Source organism: Diadema setosum, chromosome 13 (assembly GCF_964275005.1).
Source record: "Diadema setosum chromosome 13, eeDiaSeto1, whole genome shotgun sequence".
Taxonomy (NCBI): Eukaryota; Metazoa; Echinodermata; class Echinoidea; order Diadematoida; family Diadematidae; genus Diadema; species Diadema setosum.
In genome coordinates this window covers 35995038-36016354 of record NC_092697.1, presented here as the reverse complement: position 1 = coordinate 36016354, position 21317 = coordinate 35995038, and the positions used below count along the sequence as shown (strand labels likewise).

General features: G+C 39.1%; 1 protein-coding gene across 1 annotated transcript in view; it reads left to right on the top strand.

Moving 5' to 3' along the window:
* Nucleotides 1-21317, top strand: part of LOC140236750 (mutS protein homolog 5-like) — a 181612-nt gene that overhangs the window by 120536 nt on the left and 39759 nt on the right. Inside the window, exon 6 of the mRNA XM_072316678.1 lies at nucleotides 5268-5389. Within this exon, the coding sequence (XP_072172779.1) occupies nucleotides 5268-5389 (122 nt within the window). The remainder of the gene's footprint in view (nucleotides 1-5267; nucleotides 5390-21317) is intronic.

Here is a 21317-nt window from a genome sequence, read left to right as displayed (position 1 = left end):
TTCCTGAAAACAGAAGTCATCACCTGTTACATGATATATGTGTTTAGTCCAATAACTGTTAAAATGCATGATGAACATCCAACTTGAATTTTTTGGTGGTAGCCATTTTGTCACAGCCAGCGCCATGCAGCTTTTGCATGTGTGTCTCGTAAATAGAATACTCCAACTGTATCACGCACTGTTCCTGACAACCATATTTCTTCATGTGTTGTAAATTTTTGGTTGTTCAGTTTCCAGCAGTTTATGGGTTATAAAATGTTGATCTACCATATGCAATTAAGATGTTGTTGTTACATAGTTTTGATATTAATTTGCCATCAGTTTGCACAACGTTGTATTCCAATAGAAGAATATAACATAAAAGTTCTACCCATGGACAAAGAAAACAGGTGACATTGTAATATCACGTGATCATGTTTTTATCCAATCGTTTACTGGTACGTGATTTGATAAAACCATGTGATATGACAGTGTGTCGACCTCAATATCTTGGAACTTCTTTTTGTGTTCTGCGCATGAAAATCGGCATATGTTCGACATTTCCGGCTGCTTCCCACCCCGCGCGCAGTGTCGCTCAGACAATTTGTGCTGGATTTACTGCAGGAAGGCGGACATTAACAGGGGGAGGAGTGTGAAACGGGAGCCAAGGCAAGCTAGCCTGCTGCCCTCGAAACCCTTTCCCAGAATGCACTGGATGTTTAGGAGCTTGTAAAGCCATCTCTTTAGCATGTGAGGGATTCCAGAGAAGGATTTCCTGTTGGCTTAACCTGTTCTTGGTTTCAAAGGCGATATTGTCACACTGACCGGTTTCATTGTGGTTGACACATGTCACGTAAAATGACAGAAGAAGTCTGAAATTAAGTAGACTACAAAGGACAGTAAATTAAAACAGGTCTTTCCTGCAGGACAAGGGAGGGAGATAGAAAAAAAAATTACAGCAATTGGATGTATTCCATGCTTTTTGTTTATGGTTCTTTGTTTTGATCGGCGCTCTGTTGGAGACAAGCATCTAAGCTGTGGAGAATTTGGCTCCCATCACAGGTTGGCAGTCCAAAGATTGAGGTACAGCAGAGTTAAAGGAAGCTATATTGAATACATCCACTTCTGTTGGTTAGATTTCTCTCTGGGCTTGAAAAAGGTGCCGGATGACTGCGGAGATGACATGAGGTGTGCCGTGTTGATGTCATATTCTCTCGGGATACTGGGGAGACTCCCGAAGGCTACTAACGCTGGAGGAGTGCCAGTGTTGTATTGCCTCTTAGCAACTGTGTTGTTTAGCATCTGTTCTCTTGGTTGGTTCCATATCAATAAATTCCTCCCTTAACCCATTGCTTATGGGAACCGATTGTGCCATGTATAGACCTCTCCTAGTCCCATTTCAGAAGATTATTCCCTGAACCCATTGCGTACGGGAACCAATTATGCTGTGTTTAGACCTCAGCCAGTCCCATTTCAATAAATTATTCCCTGAAGCCATTGCATACGGGAATCGACTGTGCCATGTATTGACCTCCTCTTGTCTTGTTTCAGTAAATTCTTCCCTGAACCCATTGCATACGGGAACCAATCGTTCCGTGTTTAGACCTCGGCTAGTCCCATTTTGATAAATTCCTCCCTAAACCTGTGACATACAGGAACTTATTGTGCCATGTATTGACCTCACCTAGTCCCATTTCAGTCAATTCTTCCCTGAACCCATTGTGTACGGGAACCAATTATGCCGTGTTTAGACCTCAACTAGTCCCTTTTCAATGAATTCTTCCCTGAAGCCATTGCATACGGGAACCAACTTTGCCATGTATTACCTCAGCTAGTCCCGTTTCAGTAAATTCTTCCCTGAACCCATTGCTTATGGGGAACCAAGTGTGCAATGTACATTTGTAATTGACCTCAACTAGTCCTGTTTGAATAAATTCTTCCCCCAACCCATTGCTTATGGGAACCTATTGCGCCATGTAGGCCTATTAACCTCAGCTAGTCCTACTTCAATAAACTCTTCCCTGAAGCCATTGCTTATGGGAATCAGATGTGCCAAGTTTTTATTCCCATGGAAATCACAAGGTTGTGAATGCACAGGGTTAAACACAGAAAAGTTTGTGTGTGTGTGTGTAAACCTCTAATTGTAAACTAAGTGGTAAAATGTTTTTCCATACTGTGATGTAAACTTATAACATGGGTATTCATTTGCATTATTTTGACTGATTTTTAAATTTTCATCCCTATGTTTAGGACTGCATAGTATTTTAGTGTATCCTAGCAACTGACTTCAGCAGGCCTCTGTTCAACAAAAACCATGTTCTGTCACTGGTGTCCACCATCCTATTCATATCAAGCTGCCAGTACATCTACTTTGTATCTGTTACATCAATGCCTTCCCTGTGGTCATTTTCTTCTTTTTTATGTTTGTAAAGAAATGTTTACTCCCATTATCTGCAGCTTGCAATGCATTTTTGTTTATGATGATATTGGTTTTTGCTAATTTTCTTGAACAAAACATGTTGTCCTTGAAACCAGTTGTTTCTGTTGACCTACAGGATAAATGCTTATATGCCAACAGAGATAAAACAAACAAACAAACAACCTCACAAAATAAACGTCTAAGTAGCTTGCCAGAATTGCCAAAATATGTTTAGCAGTGGAAATTGTGCAGTCTTGAGATGTTACCATGGAACTATACTCCAAATATACATTTATTATGGGTAGTTGTACCACAACGAAGAAAACAACCTAACATTGAAAGCAACCAATATCCTCATGTAAGTATAGCTAAGTCAGTGATGATTTTATTTGTCTTTGAGTTGCCATGCACATGAGACTGCTCATGATCATAGAAAAGAAGAAAGTGTCCTTAAATCTTATTCTACTGCAGCATATTTTGATAGTATGCAATCATGAAATATATTGCCAGCACAATTAAGACTGAAGCGTTTAAGGCTTTAAAACTCTATGCCCTCAGAAGGTTTAAACCCTCACAATTTACACAGATGAAATCGAATATCTGTGTTTTCGCTGGTGTTAAGGACTTAATTGCCAGGGAGCATTCAGCTGTAACTGTATCTACCAGTGTTGATTTCATCGTTTCCTGGCTGTACAATAAAACTGGTGTGTACTTAATGTTCAACGACATCTGTATGTGTATCATTTGTACCAGTATATTTAACTTTGGGGATATATTCAGTTTGCCATTGGCTGTGTTTGTTTCTCTAATTTTGTTGGTGTCTTTTTATAAAATTGTACGAAGCCATTATTTGTATCGTCCCCATTGATTTTACAGCTTGTCTGGATGAACTGTTTCACTGTCCATTTGACTCCTCTCTTGTGTTGTGTTGTGTTGTCTTGTCTTGTGTTGTGTTGTGTTGTGTTGTGTTGTGTTGTGTTGCGTTGCGTTGCGTTGCGTTGCGTTGCGTTGCGTTGCGTTGCGTTGCGTTGTGCTGTGTTGTATTAACGGGTTTATCCATCATACATATATAGCAAGAGAAAGAGAGAAAGGGGGATAGGTTGGGCGACAGAGAGAGTATTGTGTTACACACTGTATAAGGACAATTAAAAGAGAAAGAGAGATAGACAGATAAAGTTTTCTTTGTCTCTGTGACAGAAAATGAGAGAAGGGGGTAGAAAAGTAATGGAGTGATATTTAACTTACAAATGCATTGAAGAAAGGGTATATGTGGTAAATGGATGCAATTATTTCTTTAGTGAGTTTGAGAAATAAAGAGAGGAAGAGAAAAAGACAGACAGAAAAATAGCAAAGCAGAGAAAGAGACAAGAAATAAAAACGGATATGACATAATGAGCTCACATTAAAAAGTAGATATTTATGTACATGAATGTATTTGTATAGTGTGCACTTATATACATGTGTATGTAATTGTGGCACAATATTTGCTTCTGCAACAGTTGCTCTGGTCATATTTCCTCCAAGGACTGTGGGTTAGGGTTAGGGTTGTGATAGGGTTTTAGGCTTAGTTTGATTTGAGAATTAGGATTATAGCATAAGGGTTATGTTTGTGGGAAGAACATTAATGTTTGGCTTAGCATACCGATATTTTATGGGAGCAATTGTCCCAAGAGCAAGTGTCACAGAACCATATTTAATATGGTAATGATAGTAATTGAAAAATGATAATAATGATTGTAATGATAATTATTATAATGACTGACAAAGGACTCCATCAGTGTCAGCTGTTCTATGTTCTATTACTACTGGTTGATTCTGGATGTCATTCTTGTATCAGATATGACATATATGTATTATACCAAGAATGAACGTTGCAGCTGGTGAATTAAGGATGATAAATGCATTAGATGCACAAACCATGCAAACCGTTCTGTACACAAGTAAGTCTTGATGCAGAATTAGTGTGTTCTTTTTCTCCGATCGATCGTGTGGCCAGGTAACAGATAAAGGACAATTATCATCAGTATTTTTTCACAAAATTCAAACAAGGGCCTACGTTTTCAGTTCTAGAGCAAGAGCAATGTGGGGTAAAATCTCCTAGTCAGCTGTCAGTGTATGTGACTTTTCTGTGATTTTTATCAATCCATGCTTTTTCATCAACAAAAGTTGAGCTACAGTTTAACCACTGGTTTAACATATTGGAGTCTGTAGTAATTTACATTGCTCCTCTCAGTTGAAAAATATAACATTTGAATAGTTTTGAATGAGGAATAGCCGCTTCCCCCCCCCCCTTTTCCCTAGCAATATAAAGCAAGATGAATCTCACATCTTTAAGATACAACATAGAAGAGATCTTTAATTTCAACTTGTACATTCTTTCTCTCTGTTACCCCCCCCCCCTCTCTTTTCTATCTCCTTCTGTCTCCTTCCTCTCCTCTTCTCTCTCCCTTTCCCCTTCTCTTCTCATCCCCTTCATTCATCCCTTTCTCTCTCTCTTTCCTGTTATCTCTCTCCCCTCTCTATCTCTCTATCTATCAATCTATCTACTTATCTATCTATCTATCTATCGATCTATCTATCTATCTATCTGTCTACTTATCTATCTATCTATCTATCTATCTACCTATCTATCTATCTACCTATCTATCTATATATCTATTTCTATCTCTCTATATATATCTACCTAGCTATCTATCTACTTATCTATTCATCCATCTATCTATCTATCTATCTATCTATCTATCTATCTTTTGATATGTCTATCTTTATCTCTGTCTATCTCTCAATATATCTATCTAGCTATCTATTTATCTACCTACCTACCTATCTATCTGTCTGTCTATCTATCCCCTACACTTTCCTCCCACAGCTCTAGAGGTGTGTAAAAGAAGAGTCCTAGCGATGAATCTTCCCTCCATCCCGGACCACTTCACTGAGGCAGAAAGGACGATCCACCTATCGGCCCTTCTCTCCTTCGATGCCACCTGCATGGTAAGGCCCATGGACTGTGCCACTTTGCCTCCCAGTACTAACCTACTGCATACGTCATATATATTTAGCGAGTCTAATTTTTTGCGAGTCAGGACTTCCCAACGATTTCACGAATGGTTGAATTCACAATCGTGGCATGCAAGTAAGGAAGGGAGACCCCCATGTATGCATGTATACATGTTGCAGTCATGTCAAGGTTAGAGTTGATAGTGTTTGTGTGTTGTTGAATTCACGAATATCCCCCGACTTGCGAAATACCCATAAATAAAAACCTCACAAAATATATAGCATATATAGTACTTTGTGTGTCCATGGCAATGCTGTAATAGAGACTGGAACAGATACAGGCCTGTTACTGTCTAGATAGGAGCTCTTCTATATGTTCAAGTGAACTTTGAAAAATAGAATGAAATCAAACGAAATTGTAAACATTATTCAGGGGGGGAAATGGTGTAAAGAGAAAGTTAGGTATACAATTTCAAAGTTTCGCATGTATTCACAAGATAGCGCCATTGGTCGCCATCATGCAAGAGGCAGAGATGATGTGATGACGTTTTTGAATGAATTGCGCATTGGCTTTATTCTGCTTTGATTTACAAGAAATTGTCATCGTCGTAAGAGACTTACCTCTCTCAGGCCCACCATCACAATTTCCTGATGACAATGTATTAATATTCATACATATGTGTTGCTCAGGGGGACTAAAACTGTGAAAAGTCCTACTGACACATACACCCAAAACGAACAGTTTTTGGAAATCAATTTAAGTACCGCATTGTAAAAAGCCATTAGTTTTGGTGTGTGGTGGACAGAGTAAATAATTACACACTCTCACAATATGCTTCACAATGCAAAAATTGGTCCAGCTTGATTTTTTTTTCTTCTAACACTGTGATAATTTGTCTTTGCTGTGTGTGTGAGTCAATGACTTTACCCCCTTAGCTTTACTGGCACATGTAATTGTTGCAAATGTTATTGCTTCTTGAAAACATATGAGAATAGATTCCCTATCTTTCTTCATCCAGCATGTAAATAAACTTTTACTGTTCTGATGGCTAGTTTGATTTGAACTGACATCAAAGAATCACCTTTGATAAGAGTAGAGTTTCTCCTAACAATTATGATTTTTGTTGCACATGCATGACAACATTTGATCCTATGTCATGAAGTATTTTCATTTTACAGGTTAGATTAGATCCCTTTTCTTGTGAACTAACCAGTAGATGGTGTCAGTGTTAGAAAGTAGTGATGTGAAATTCTCATTAAAGAATATTCTTTATCCTCACTGCTGAAAACTTGATGCTGAGTATTAAAGCTCGATTTTGATTTTGTTGCACAAGGCTATCTCAGTTGGTTTGATATTTGTGAGAGTTTTTCCAAGAATGAATGAAGCAGTGTGAATATGTCCTCATTGGCATTAACCTTGTCAGGAGAAGAAAAAACAAAAAAAAACACAGCTAGTAGACAACACCGGCAAACTAGATTATTCACCATAAGAAAGCGTTCAAGTCGAGGTCACGTTTCAGTTCCAATCCGAACTTATTTGAGAGCATGTTGCATGCGGTTGCCAGAGGCTTCTTAGCTTTCCTGAAACACGAGAGATTAATTTTGTCGTCTATTTTGCCAGCAAGGTCATTAATTGCTCTGCTGCAATCTCCTTAATTCAAGCCCGTGGAAGGGGGATTCTCCCATGTGCTTGAGAGTCAAGGTAACCACAGCTTTCTAAGTAGAAAGAGATATATATATAAGGAGAGAGAGAGAGAGTGCGCTCGAGAGAGGGATGAACTAAACATGTTTTGTGTGAACTTTAACCCATTAACTCCATATTTTGGGGGAGGTGTGATTATTTCCCAACAGGTTCATTCTTCAGAAATCCCTGGTTCAGAAGTCAGGGGGTTAAACAACTTCCCTTCGTATCAGCCTGTTTTATCCGGTGGCTTTACACCATTTCCATACTGATTCCGTTGCATCAACAGAGCACCAAGTCCCCCCCCCCCCCCCCCAGTGGACCCCATTATCAAATGATGTTGGGGCTAGAGGCAAGGTTGTAGGCCCTATCCTGAATCTGTCACATGACCTGAGGGGCGATGTAAGCCGAGACATGTGCTCCAGTAGATTTGGCCCCGTCACATGACCGATATACGATTTGCTAATCTCCCCTCGCTCTCTCTCTCCCCTCCAGAGGAAGTCGCCGTTCTCCGTGTGCGTCCTGCGAACTTCGCGGCAGGACCGACTGTCTCTATTGCGAGTATTTGTTGAAGTGCTACCCAGGGATGAGGCATATCATATCTCTGTGTGTGATCGTAACCTCAGTGAATTGCATTTGTTTGTTGACTCAGCTTATTAGCTTCAAAAAAATGAGCCACTGAAGTGGATATGAAATATGATATGTCAACATCTGAATGAAGCTGTGCATTCCCCACGTGAGAAAGTGACATCACGTGAGTTGATGTTGTTTTGGGACCATGAGTTGGCTGGATCTTCTAACCATCTAGGGCAGTTGTAGAAACTTGAAAAAAAAAATCAACAATAGTGCAAGTAAAATCAGGCTCCAACACTTTCATCTCCATGTACTGTATATGCCATGTATCAAAGGTGCTTTCATTTTCCACAAAGTTTCTGAGTTGAATGGTGTTTGCAAAATATACAACATGCCAAACTGTTTCTTCTCAGAACCTGAATGCAATGTATATCCTCTCAGAGCCGGAACGTACTAGTTCTTTTGTTTTTGTACATTGAAACTACTTTTTAACATTGGGTTGCTTTGGTACACAATCACAAATTCAATCAAGTGTGGAATTGTCCTACAAATCGAGATACACAAAGTATACACATGGCAGGTAGACAAAACCACAGACCAAGAAAGAAATGGATGGAAAGAAATGGACTCAACTCTGAAAAATGAAAGGCAAAATGATAGGCATACCAAGAAAAGTCCAGGCAGACATGCAGACATACATCAGTATTTTTCCTGAAGCGGTGGAAAGATGACCAGAAATGGATAAAGGAGATCTTTTGGAGACGAGTTAGAAACAAAGGCAAATGAAATGAAACTTTTCATGTACATTCCAAGACAAGAGTTTTTTCAGAAAAATCATAATTATTGGTATATGTGGAACATTCAATCAAAATCAATGTCTTTTCTTCTAAGAAATGAGGCAAGCACTAACAAAATTTAAGAAAACTTTTTTTGGGAAAGTTTTAGTGTAGGCGCAAATAGTTTGGGAAATTAAATCGATATGAATTGAATAAATACATGTAGATATGCAGAGAAAGATGACCAATATTAGGGAATGTAAAAGTGTGAAATAATCATTAGTGAACTAAAAAATGAGTAGATGAAACACAAGGATAGCGAAGAACATAATGAATGACTCATAGGCCATGTATATCTAGGACAAAAAAATAAGACAAAACAAAGCAGCAAAATAAACCCTCTAGGGTTCATGGGTGCATGGCGATATATCAAGTGTGTGAGATATCTTCCATCAGTTTCCCCCCGAATCACCACTTCCACACCGTCACACATCACCTGGAGTCAGCTGGCAATCTGTCCGCTTGTCAAGCCAAGCTTCCTGCCCGAACTCCTTGACATGGTAATGTCCTGTTTACCAAAACCATGTCCAAATGCTCTAACAGCCAAAGCTATTAACCCGTTGAGGACGGACTGATCTTGCTTTAACCCTCATTTCCCATAGACACCTGCCCGAGTATTCTCAGGACTCGTCTTCAATGGGTTAAAGAAAAAAAAAAAAAGAGAGAGAAAAAAAAATACCCAACCATCCCTCATTGCTCCGAAGTTTCAATCCCTGCATTGCATGTAGAAATGCTGCCTATAGGGGGCGCTCCACCTCTTTCAAAGAGTAGGTGTCAGTGTACCCATGGACCTACCTTTTCTTGTGGGTCCATGGTGTACCAGACTTCCATCGCCCTAAATCACATATCCCCTCTTTTGTTTGGTTGCTTGGTTTTTTTGTTTTTTTCATGTCTCACTGGGAATGGAACACTTTCTTGACCCTTATCACTGGTGAAATGAATTCCTGACATGGTTCAAAGTTTAAACAGTTTACCTTGATTTCAGCTGACACCATTCCCACGCCGTGATCTTTCATTGATAGAATGTGTGGTAAAAATGGAACCTTGCATCACTAAACCAACCGCAAGTCATCAGATAAGATTGGTCTTATTTTGTTTAGGTCAGGGTTTGAAAGCAGAGTTTCTCAGCTCTAGAATTGTATGTCACTCATCAAACTGTGACTTTCCTGAAGTAAGTCTTAGGAAATTGCTAGGAAAGTTACTTATGAGAAGAGGTGCTTTGTATAATGTTATGTAGTTACTGTGCACAGGACTAAAAAGAGGATTAAAAACTACATAGCATCTAGTTATGAAGGGATTATCAGATTAAAATAAATTAATATCCTTGTTAAACTCATTATACTATTGATACTTATAAGACATGAACATCGCTGCTCACTGTTTTGAAGAGTTTGTGGGGTATATTTAAGCAGACTTTCATGCACCTCAAAGTTAAAAATGGAGAAAACCCCAGTCACACCCAAAATATAGTATTATGAAAACTATAAAGACATTACATGTGTCAGATTTCTTACTTCCAAACTTCAGATGCAGATGGAAATTGGCTTACTCTTCTAGAGATACATTAGATTATAAAAAGAAAATTAGTCATGTAAACCTGAAACATGTTTTCAGACCTACTGGAAAACTGTAATATAGCCTAACTCTTGTGGGTTTTGTGATGCAAGGTCACACACAAATGTACACAAATACCTTGATGGATTTTTGAGGAACAGAATGCATAAGAAATTTGACTGATTTTTCCTCATTTCTGTTTTCAGTTGACATTGTGATGTGGACACTACATAGATTGTGGCAACCAAAGAGTATCAAAGTGTCAGTAATGACCATCTTTCAAAACCTGATGGTCTGTTTTGACCATGATTGTGCAGCGTGCAACCACAATAATTACTTGATTAATTAGATAATTAATTAGACCAGCGTGAAAATTTCAGAAAGTTTTTGTTTTGCTTTTCTTATTCACATTCAAGTGCTGACAATAGTGTCAGTTGAGCCCAGCGGTGACAAATTCTACACCCCTCCTCCTTCCCCCTCCACCTCTCCTCCCCCCATCCCCCCTGTCTACCATATCATTCAGGGTGAGTTAGTGCAGTACTTCCCAAGTCCGATTGCATTGATCCTGTCTAGACTTTTGGATTTACAAATGAATATATTTATTTCCAGTCAATCTCCACAGACTTTTCAAGGTTGTGAAACATAATATCTTAATTGTCATTGAGTTTGTGGAAGCAATGGTTAATGTTTTGATGAAGAAAAAACACTTTCTGAGATGAAGGGATTCTGAAATCCTCGACAGATTCGCGAGTGGTTGATTTCACAACAGAGAAATGTATGCTTGAATGTCACATTCATGTCGGGATCAGAGTTAATATTTTTGCATGTTGTTAAATTTGTGAATGGCACTCAACTCGCGAAATTGAAATGTACAGCATATGCAGTACATAAAGATATTGAAGTCCTAACATTAAGAGGTAGTTTTGTGGAAAGAAAGATAGATTGCTGAATTGGGAGAGAGAGAAAGAGAGAGAGGAGAAGAGAGAAAGAGATGGAGAGAGAAAAAAAGACCGACTGCACTAAACTTGATCTGTATATAGGAAGGAATAAACTGTTAAATTGATCGTATCCATCGTACGTAATCAGCGAGACTTAATCATCCCCGCCAGCTTTCATCATAACTTCAGGGCAGATTCGCAGTAACGCGCAGACGCATGTCACGGGGTGTAGAGTTGATAGAAGCATGAGTCTTTTCATCCGAGTGATTAACCCACGGAGCTGAATCATGTGTGTGTGTTGTCATCGAGTCCTAAATGAAGACTTTTAGCGGGTTTGTACGAGTGCTAATAGTTTTATTTTAAGAGCTGTTTAGGGGGAAGAAAGTTAATCAGAGTGAATCACATTCCACAGAGAAGTGACTGTGGTTGCATTGATTAAATAAAAAAATTGTGATGTTTCTTTCTATGAGTGCATATTTTCCCACAATTTAAATGCACCTGTTTTTGAATAAGATCTTTGTGTGTGTGCGTGTGTGTATGTGTTGGCATATGATTGACATCCTAAATGATTTAAATCATCACATCTGTTTGAATGCTTCATTTGCCTGTGAAGAAGAAACTTTGAAATCATATCTGTTGATGATTGTTTTTGTTCTTTCTACTGAAAACTGACAAAGAGCCCGTATTATGAAAGACTGGCGTATTCAGGCAATGATTATGGCTATCTAAAGTCGCTTCAATTACATGTATGTAAAACAAGTTGATTAGCCATATGTATGATTGATGCTGTAACTTAATGAACAAAGTACGCCGACCAAGCCGTGGCAGAACTCGCCAATTATTGCCTCCAGGGTCGTCTGTTTGTCTAAGAAGTTTAGCCGGGGCAAAAAGCTCATCCCAGAGTTGTAATATTGCCATGACGCATCGCCAGCTTAGAGTCGACAGGCTTGGAACTTTGCCACGGCTGCAGTGGAGGGGTAGGCTCCGTAACTAAACCTCCCACCTGCGAATCTACGCCGAGTATTTTAGTTCAGAGATGGCTCATTCAAAGATTTGAGTCATATGTATGAAGTGAAGGGGTATGAGTATTCGATACGTTAGATTGTTTTGAGCTGATTCTTTCTTGAAATCAGGTATGTGTTCATTTTCTGATGAAGCTGTCTAAGGAAATATTAACCTGTTATAAGACAGACTGATTTTCCTGTAACACACATTTCCCATTTACCCCAGTCTAAGATTACTTGGGACTAGTCTTCAACAGGTTAAATGAATAAAGATACATCTTTGTGCAACTTCATACATACATCCCCCCCCCAAAAAAAAAAAAAGGACAAAAATATCCTGCTACAACACCTCAATTAGTGATATATGAGTAACAAGAAGCATGGTTTTCCATTTTTCAGTCATGGATGATAAGAAATCTACTTGTGGCAAGATGAAATGTCATCCTTATTTTCCATTTTGCATCAGATTGTGACATTTTTTTCTCTTCCCATAGGCTGAAACAACGTATTCATCCGTCTGCCATTCATCTCGGTAATATTTAGGTCGTACGTCCGTGTAAGGAGGAAAATACTTTCCCTGTTGTACGATACTGGGAATGGAAGATGTTTGACGTCGATGTATTATGCAAGGGTTTGTAGTTTTGAGACTGATGATGCGATATGACGTTTCTTTGTTTGCTGATATCCGCTTTCGTTCTTCGATCAGGATACGGCTGATGGTATTCGAGATAAGTGTAGGCCTACATGATGTCACTGATGTTCACGTAGTCATGACAACGCCTTTGATGTAACAGAAGCATGTCATACCTTAACTTTAGATGTAGGGGAAGTCCCAAAAGTTTGAAGTAGCTTGATCAAGTCTTAGTGGCCCAGTGGTGTGACGCATGTATGGAACAAAGTTGCGTGGGTATTGTGAGTTTTCCGCGGGATTACTCAAAGGAGAAGGCGTAGGAGATGGGTCTGTGGGGGTGAGACTACTTGTCAGTGTATTGTTCTTGGAGTGTAGCCACGGTGGTGGTAGGCAAGTTGCGTGAGTAAGGTTGTCCTCTCGGCCAGTTGCTGCAAACTAGGACTTCCTGAGTTAAGATGCACTGCTCCCTCCCCCCCCCCCCTCGTCCTCGTGTGCAGACACTTGCCGCCTGCTGACGTAAGCCCCCCAACAACTGGCGAGGCATGAGTCACTGCAGCAACCTGTAGGTAGTTCCTGGCCCTTCCTCTCACTGCTAACTCTTGTCATTCTCTCCTCCTGCCCCCCCCCCCCACACTTCTCTCTCCTCTTCTTCCTCCTCCCCAGAATACCGTAATGATTCGGCAGCTCGACTGCAGTAACTTTCTTTTATTTCGTATTGCTTGTAGACATTTATTATATATTTTTTTCTTCTTCTTCCTTTTTTTTTTTTTTTGAATTGAAGATACCATACTCATTTTTGATGATTCTCCTTGATTTGTTACACTACTTCTTTTGGTTGCACAAACACATCCTCATCTTTGTTCTTTTGTTTGTTAATTTTTTTTCTCACAGTCACTGTGGAGGTGTGAGTAAAGCATAACATGTTGAGTAATGGGTTATTCTTGCTTATGAGGAGCTATTAAGTTCCGTGCTTTCTTGTGAGTTTATGAGCTGTGTGAATGGTATACAAAGCTGTCATCACACCCTCTACTGGGCTTAATTACCAGTGATAGTCACCTAATTACCAGAAATGGCACGGTTTGGCGTTACGCGAGGCTACCATTCACTCTCTCTACCGCTGATCGCAGAAATGAGGACAAATGGAACTAAGAAATTATTTCTTTTAACACATGATCCCATTAAACTGTCCTCTGGTCTTTTTGTTTGTTGTTTTGTCACGTTTTGTCTTTAGTTATTTTGTTTTGGTAAAAACGCCGCGTCATGTTTAGATGGAGCCTAGGAGCCTTCCAATGTCAGATGCCCTCCTTGTAACCTTTGGATGGCAACCCTAGATTCTTACACAAGCCTGGTTTGTGACGCGTCATTCTATTTTTGTGTCAAAGGAATAACAATTCGTGTCACTTTCTTTGTAGTCATTCCATGATGCTCTCTTTTTTTTGCAATCCAAGGTAAAAAATGAGTGTAAAAGTAAATTATTCAGAGAGACAGGGTCAATTCAATCAAAATTGTGAAACAAGAGCTTTAGTTGAGAAGAAAAAAATCAGCCAGAATCGAACAAACAGTGCCAATGTATTTTAGTGTCAGTTCATTATGTAATGTGATGTCCGCAGGGCTGCCAACACTGGAAACTAGTTGAGAGTGAGACTCCCATAGGCCAATGCTATAATTTAGGAGTCAAAATGAGTGAGATCAGTACAGTAGAAATGCATGCAAATGAAATAGACTCTAAAGTTTTAGAGTGAGAAAGGACCACAATGCGTGAGTCTCACGCTCAATGGGTGAGAGTTGGCAGCCCTGTGTCCGATGGATGTATCCATAGTCAGTGATATAGTCATTTGGATGACACCCCGACATAGGAGATGGTTTTCACATAAATATTAAACGTACACATAGCTTGAATTTGAATTGTGTGATTATGGTTTGCTTCACATTGCTGCTAAGAAAGTATCTAAGGTTCAGGTTAGGAACTTTGAGGAAATTTTTAAGGTTGTTACAGCTCTCAATTTAGTGCAAGATTGTTAGTTATTCATTCATTCATTCATTCATTCATTCATTCATCCATTCATTCATTTTATTTTGTCACGGTACCGGGCTCAGCCGGAGGCTGTTTTTCAGCCAGTCCGTGAATTAAAAATACACGATACACAATGAATTGTACAATGCAAAAGTTACATAACTGAAAATGAGTAAAGAAACAAGTCAAAACAAAACAAAACAAAACAAAGCAAAACAAAACAAATCATTATAACAAAAGTACAAATAAGACCTACAAATATATACAGAATAAAATTATCATAAATTATACAAAATTTTTAGATAATTATCATAGTAAGGTACACAAATGAAATCAGTTAATTGCAGACTGATCCAAATAGTATAGTATTTGGTTCATCAGGCAGTATATTTATCTGAACATTACCAGCACATATTCATGTTGTTTGATACTTTCATGAATCTGTTACAATGTGCTGCAAAATGGCCTGAGTACCAAGATGTGGTGGAGTAAATATTTTCACAAAAGAAACACTTGCCATCATCATGAGCATCACATTGTTCATGCATACTTGTGCGTATGTACATGCATGTGTGTATGTATGAGTAATTGTGTGCTTGTGTCTCAAAGCTGTATAGGCTATCTTGTATCACATTTAGAAGCAGGTGTGAGCCTGTCAGACCATGCAGATATACAGGTGGGGGGGGGGGGGGAGGTAAAGGTGAAGGGAGGTCATTCGCCTGTCATCTGCTTTAGATGTGAACTTTGACCCCGTGGGATACCTCCTTTCCCTTACCATGACTCATTCGGCTGGCACCCTATTGTTTTACTTCTACTGCTGCCCGTCTATTAAAGAATGCCATTTTTATGGCATTTAGCATGATATACAGTACTTGTTAAGCTTGGAATCAAACTGCCTCTATTCCTTCTTCTCTGTTTTATGCCAATACTACTTGATCTTTCAGCTGTCATGAGATATGATGACAGAAATTTTGAATTTAATACCACCCACACACCAAGCCCTGACTGCCATGGATTGCTTCCGCCATAACATAAAACAGCCTTCATATAATCAGCCTTTAAATCCATCTCAACATTTTGAAAATGATAAGTAGATCTCAGCATACACACCAAAAAAGAAGAAAATATAATGGTACCAAAAGAAAGAATGCACCCTTTGGTCACTCTTTCTTACTTTGAAGTTAGTTTCTCTCAGATGAGTAAAATTGTTATAGGATTTCAGAAACTGTAATAGCCTTGGAAGTACCCTCTGTCTGATCTAATTTAACTGGTCCAATTCACTATTCATGCCAGCACATAGTGGACAATTTAAGTTACACCCATTTATGGTTTCAAGCTGCCAACATACCCTCCTCCACGCCCACCTGCCCACCCCCACCCACCCCAACCACCTGCTCCACCCATCCCTGTACCCCCTCTCTCTCTTCTCATCTTTGATTAAATGTATTGCTTCAGATGCCTATATTTTCTTAAGGTGGTGACTAGGTGGGGGTAATTAAACCCTTACTGAATTCCCCCCCCCTTTTCCCCTGTTCCATTTGGTTAATGCTTTGTTCTCTGGTGTATCAGGGCAATTACCCCCCCCCCCCCCCCCCCCCGACTAAATGCTCGTTATTGATAAGGTTAGAGTAAAGATTAGGGTTAGGTTTAGGTTTATAGGGTTCAGAGTTTGGGTTAGGATTATGTTTAGGATTAGGATTAGGGTCAGAGGAAGGGGAAGGGTTCGGGGTAATTGCCCGGGGGTAATTGCCCCAGACCCGGTGTAAGGGATGTTCTGAATCTGATTGGAAGAGAACATGGATAACAAGATAAGCCATGTCCCTGGAGTATTTATTTATTTTTTCTGCAAAGGTCTTCCCATTGGACTAACAAAATGTTGCATCTATTTGACTTCTTCCAAATTAAAAAGTTTCGGGGCAAGGACACCTGAACGGAGATCAAATAACAAGGCGTTTTAGAAGTAAGACCACGATCACTGAGAGGGTTGATGAATTGGTTGCATCCAAAACATTTTGATGCCTCGTCAACTGACCTCAGAGAGGGCAGCAACCTCCAGCTAACGAGGGCGTCCTCCCAGAGGAGATCCTCACCTCCTTGATATCTCTATCCTCCGCACACCGCAAAGATTTGACAGCTTGGCCGCAAGCACATGTCATAAAACAATATCAAAATTAGCTGTCTTTCATTTCTTGTAACTTTGCACACTGCCCCCCCCCCCCCATTTTAACCCATCATGTTTGGGGAATTGTGGCAGAATTTTTTCTCTTATTCTCGTCATCAAATTGGCAGTTCTGAATTTCACTACATATCTTGCAGTTCCATGACATTTATTTGCTCATGAAACAGTTGTTCCCATGAAATGTCTGTACGCTTAGCCAAACATAAATTCTACCCACAGACATATAACCCCAACCCTGATCCTAATCCTCACATCAAACTAAACCTAAAACCCTATCACAACCCTAACCCTAAGTCCTTGAAGAAAATAAGACCAGAGCAATTGTCACAGGAACAAATGTAGTGTCAGCATGTCTTGCATCAGGGAAAGAGTAGATGGGACTGGTTTTATTCCTTTCATCTACACGTAATCGGAAAGAAATTTGCAAAATGTTGCCATTTTCTGAGGGGAAAAAGAACTTAAATCTTCTAAAATATGTCTCCAATTTTAGAATCAGTTATAACTTTAGCAATTAAAGGGTGTGTACAGTTCTGGTTGAGGCGAGGATTTAGCTTTTAACGTTTTGCGAGATATTCAGAAACAACTCTATGAGATGTCAAAGAGCATGCAATTCTAAGGGGTATCAAAAGTCTATTTGATGAAAATTGGTTTTGAAATGGCCGAGATATCCAAAAACAAGGTGAAACAAAGAGATCCTAATAAAAGGCGTGGCCTGTCGCCTTTTATTATTATCACATTTTTGGATAACTCAGCCATTTGAAAACCAATTTTCATCAAAAAAACGTTGAATCCTTCTTAAAATTACATGCTCTTTCATATTTCATAAGATGTTTCTCATTACCTCACTTAGGAATGTTCAGAACATGAGTCCCCACCTCAACCAGTACTGTACAGTTCCTTTAAAGGATGGTGAACGAGACATTAAAATCAAGAAAATCATACAAAAGAAGGTGTCAAAGCAGAGGGAAATGTCTGTTAAAACAGATTTTTTATGTGACTTTTTAAAATATATTCGTACCACTGAAAAATCGCGAGTTAAAACTGACTGATTTACTTCACCGATTTTCGCTCCAGAACGGCCGTCTTTTTCGGGGCCCTAAAATATGACGTCATGACATGGACGAACGTACCCTTTACGATCGAGTGTGCAGCGCTAGCTAGCTCTACATCGAGTCCGCCATTCATAAAGCACGTAGTTCTTTGTGAGCGGATGCAATACAATACTGTACCTTGCCTGTCTTTAGTCGCATCTTTATCGGCAGAAACAGCAGGGTAAAATGTACCATTATTTAAAAAAGAAGAAGAGATGAATAAATGAATAAATAAATAAATGAATAAATAAATAAATAAATAAATAATAGCCATAATAATACTAATAATATAGTCTGAAGCAACGTCAGTAGCGAACCGCCGAGTCCCCGCCGGAGAGCTACAAAACTGTAGTTTGGTGTGTATGGTAGCCCCACTACATATCGACCACATTCTTTTAAACCGACCGCGTATAATTCGCGCACTGAACACTTAGTACGCACTTCGTCTGCGCGCAAAGCACATAAAAATGGATCGGCTTTGAATGTAGATGAGGATGGTGTGGGAAAACGCGATCAAGGACAAAATTTCGAATGAATATTTTCACCCAATCGTAATGACAGCACAATGTAATGTCTATGGAAGTTCCTAAAAAGCTTCGTTGACGTTTTCTACAACACGGTGTTCAATACAACTCGGTTTGCGTGCATTGTCAATGCAAAAAACAGCGGTCGATCCTGATAACGCGATTTACCGCGGGGAGCTGAAACGAGGCCACGCTAGTTCGTCGGCGACATTTTTGCACTGAAACTTCGAATCGAAAAGGGAACAACGGCATTTGATAGAGCTGGATTTTCTCAATCACGTAGGTCAAGTTTTTTACGTGAATTTCAGTGTTAAATATTCTTATCAAGCAAATAAACATTAGGCGGTCGATGAGTAGTAGGTCCAACCCTATATAGGCTACTCCACTAAGTAGATCCTTACGTTAGCTAGGTCAGAGTTCTTGTTCTACCGTAACGTTAGGCTCTACTACTGTACTAACTATAATAGGCCTATTAAACGGTTACTATAAGCCGTTTAAGAGTAGAGACTGAGGCGCGAAAGCGCAAGTAGAAATTTAAAAAGGTATACTTCATGGTAATTCGAAGATGGATTCAATAAGTGAAATTATAACTCACTTTTGCTTGATAGAGTAAACAAGACACGTACAGATACCTCGGTGCACTCAGGCCATCATGTGGAATTCACGCTTTCAATGCGAACCACGGCTCGCGCGGCGGCGTGATACAGGGTATAGCTTAGGTGCAAAGTTAGCTAGCGGTAGCGTATCACATCAGTGAGCGCAGGGCTGATTCGTCCATGTCATGACGTCATAATTTTGGTCACCAAAATTTCGCCATCAGATTGGGTTCAGGTGGTCTAAAAAGGGCCTCAAAACACCATCTCTCAATCGTTCTAAGACATTTTCACCTTCTGAAAGTTAACTATTCATATTCCTAGAGACTTAAGCTTTGCAGAAATATATAAATCACTTTGTTTATGAATACCGACATTTTTTTCTTGTTCACCATACTTTAAGCAATTTTGAAAAATCTGCAGTGGAAACAAGAAGTAAATGTGAGAAATGAAGATCTCAAATATATATTTAAAAAATGCTGAACTTCATGAAACACTGAACTGACAAAGAATAGTTTGACTGAAATCAAAACTTAAATATGGGACTTGATTAGTTTTAAACACAGTGGACAAGTTAGAAGTTAGTACAGTCATTGCTGCACTTCATGACTGCAAATCTGACCCTTCACAAAATTGTTGGAAAATCTGATTTCCAAAAATGAAACTTGCTATTAAAATACTACCATGAATTGATGCAAAAGCACTAGCTTACTGATTGATATTGGGATTTTAAAGGGGGCAGACATGTCAGAGAAGTAGTGGAGGTAATTCAAGAGAGTTTGAAAGAAGACAAACAAATGCAGACATATCCTCGAGGAGTAAGTGAGAGTGCTGAAGGCCTTTGAGAAAAGGAAAATTTGCTAAAGGAAGGGTATTGTGGTTGAACGGCGTAGAGATCTTGCAACGTTAACACAAATGTGAGATGATCATGGAAGTTCTGTGGAGTGACAAAATTTTTTTGATGCAATTTTTAATGATTTTTTATGCCTTTTCTGTAGATACTTTTAGCTTTTGTTTAAATGAGTTTCCCCTTGTCTCCCATGCACCCTTTCTCTGTCCCAGCAACCAAACACTCTCCGCGGTCTAATAAACCCAGTCAGCATCGATTAGTGGTGATATCTCTGTCAACTTCTCTGGCTCCGCCCCGGACTTGTCACCCAATATTTGATAGCTTCCCCCGCTTTGACCATTATTCTCACCACCCTATCATAGAAGGACCCCAAGAGAGTCTGATGCCACTCGCTTGGCCATTTAAGTGAACCACATTGTGAACCGCAATGATAAAAGAAAATAGTAATGAATCTTTTACCAAAAAAAATATCAAAACATTGTAGTACATAGTTTTGTTTATACCTAGCCTTTGAAACAGGCTCATAGATATAGATTATAGGCTCTATAAATGCTGACAATTTTTCATAAGTCACTTGGTTGTGTGCATTGAGAAATATGAAAAGTTATCTTCAAATGCCAGAGATTTTTATATCTTCAAATATTTTGATAAAAAAAAAAAAATGCTGAAATATTGCTTTTGAACCGATATGCAAATTTGATGATGTAATATTGTCATTGATTCACAAGTTTCAGATTGACTTGCACCTAAGCCGTTTCCAAATTTCCCCGTTTTTAAATTAAATCTTGTAAATGAAATCAGGAAATCATATCCTCTATGTTAAGTTGTATAGCCATAATAACTTTGCAATTTTAACTATCGAGAGGGAGGGTGTTGAAGTTGCTAAATTTGTACTAAAATTGATGTTTCTTTTTTTATATTTTGTACGTCTAAGCCTATGGACAATTTGTGTAGCAATGACATAATTGTCTCATCTAATGTGAATATATGTGTTTTGACATAATATCTTATTTATCTTAACCACATGTGAGACTTCCAATTTCAATTAAACTACTACTGATGTGTTCTTATGAATTCACTCAGTTTGATGACAGTCAGTTTGAAAACATGGTTGGTGCTCCACTTTGAAATTAGTGAACTGCTGGGGCTTTAATAGTAATCATGTGTGCGAGGAATCCACAATTGCCCATAAAAATGAACAGGTGGGACTAAGCACATTTGTGGTATAGTATAGGAAGCATGACTTTGCAAGTTGGATGAACCCATTTGTTTCTTTATGCTTCTGTATCTCAAGTGAGTCTACTCTGTGTGTTGTTGTCATATAGCCTAGCAGATCTCTGGGGGGCTCCATAAAGTCTGCTCAGAGGCCAATTTACATCAATATGTGTCTCTGTTCCGACCCAGACTGTCTGGGCGTGCTGTTCCCATGGTAATTCGTGGTATTGGTTAGTGGC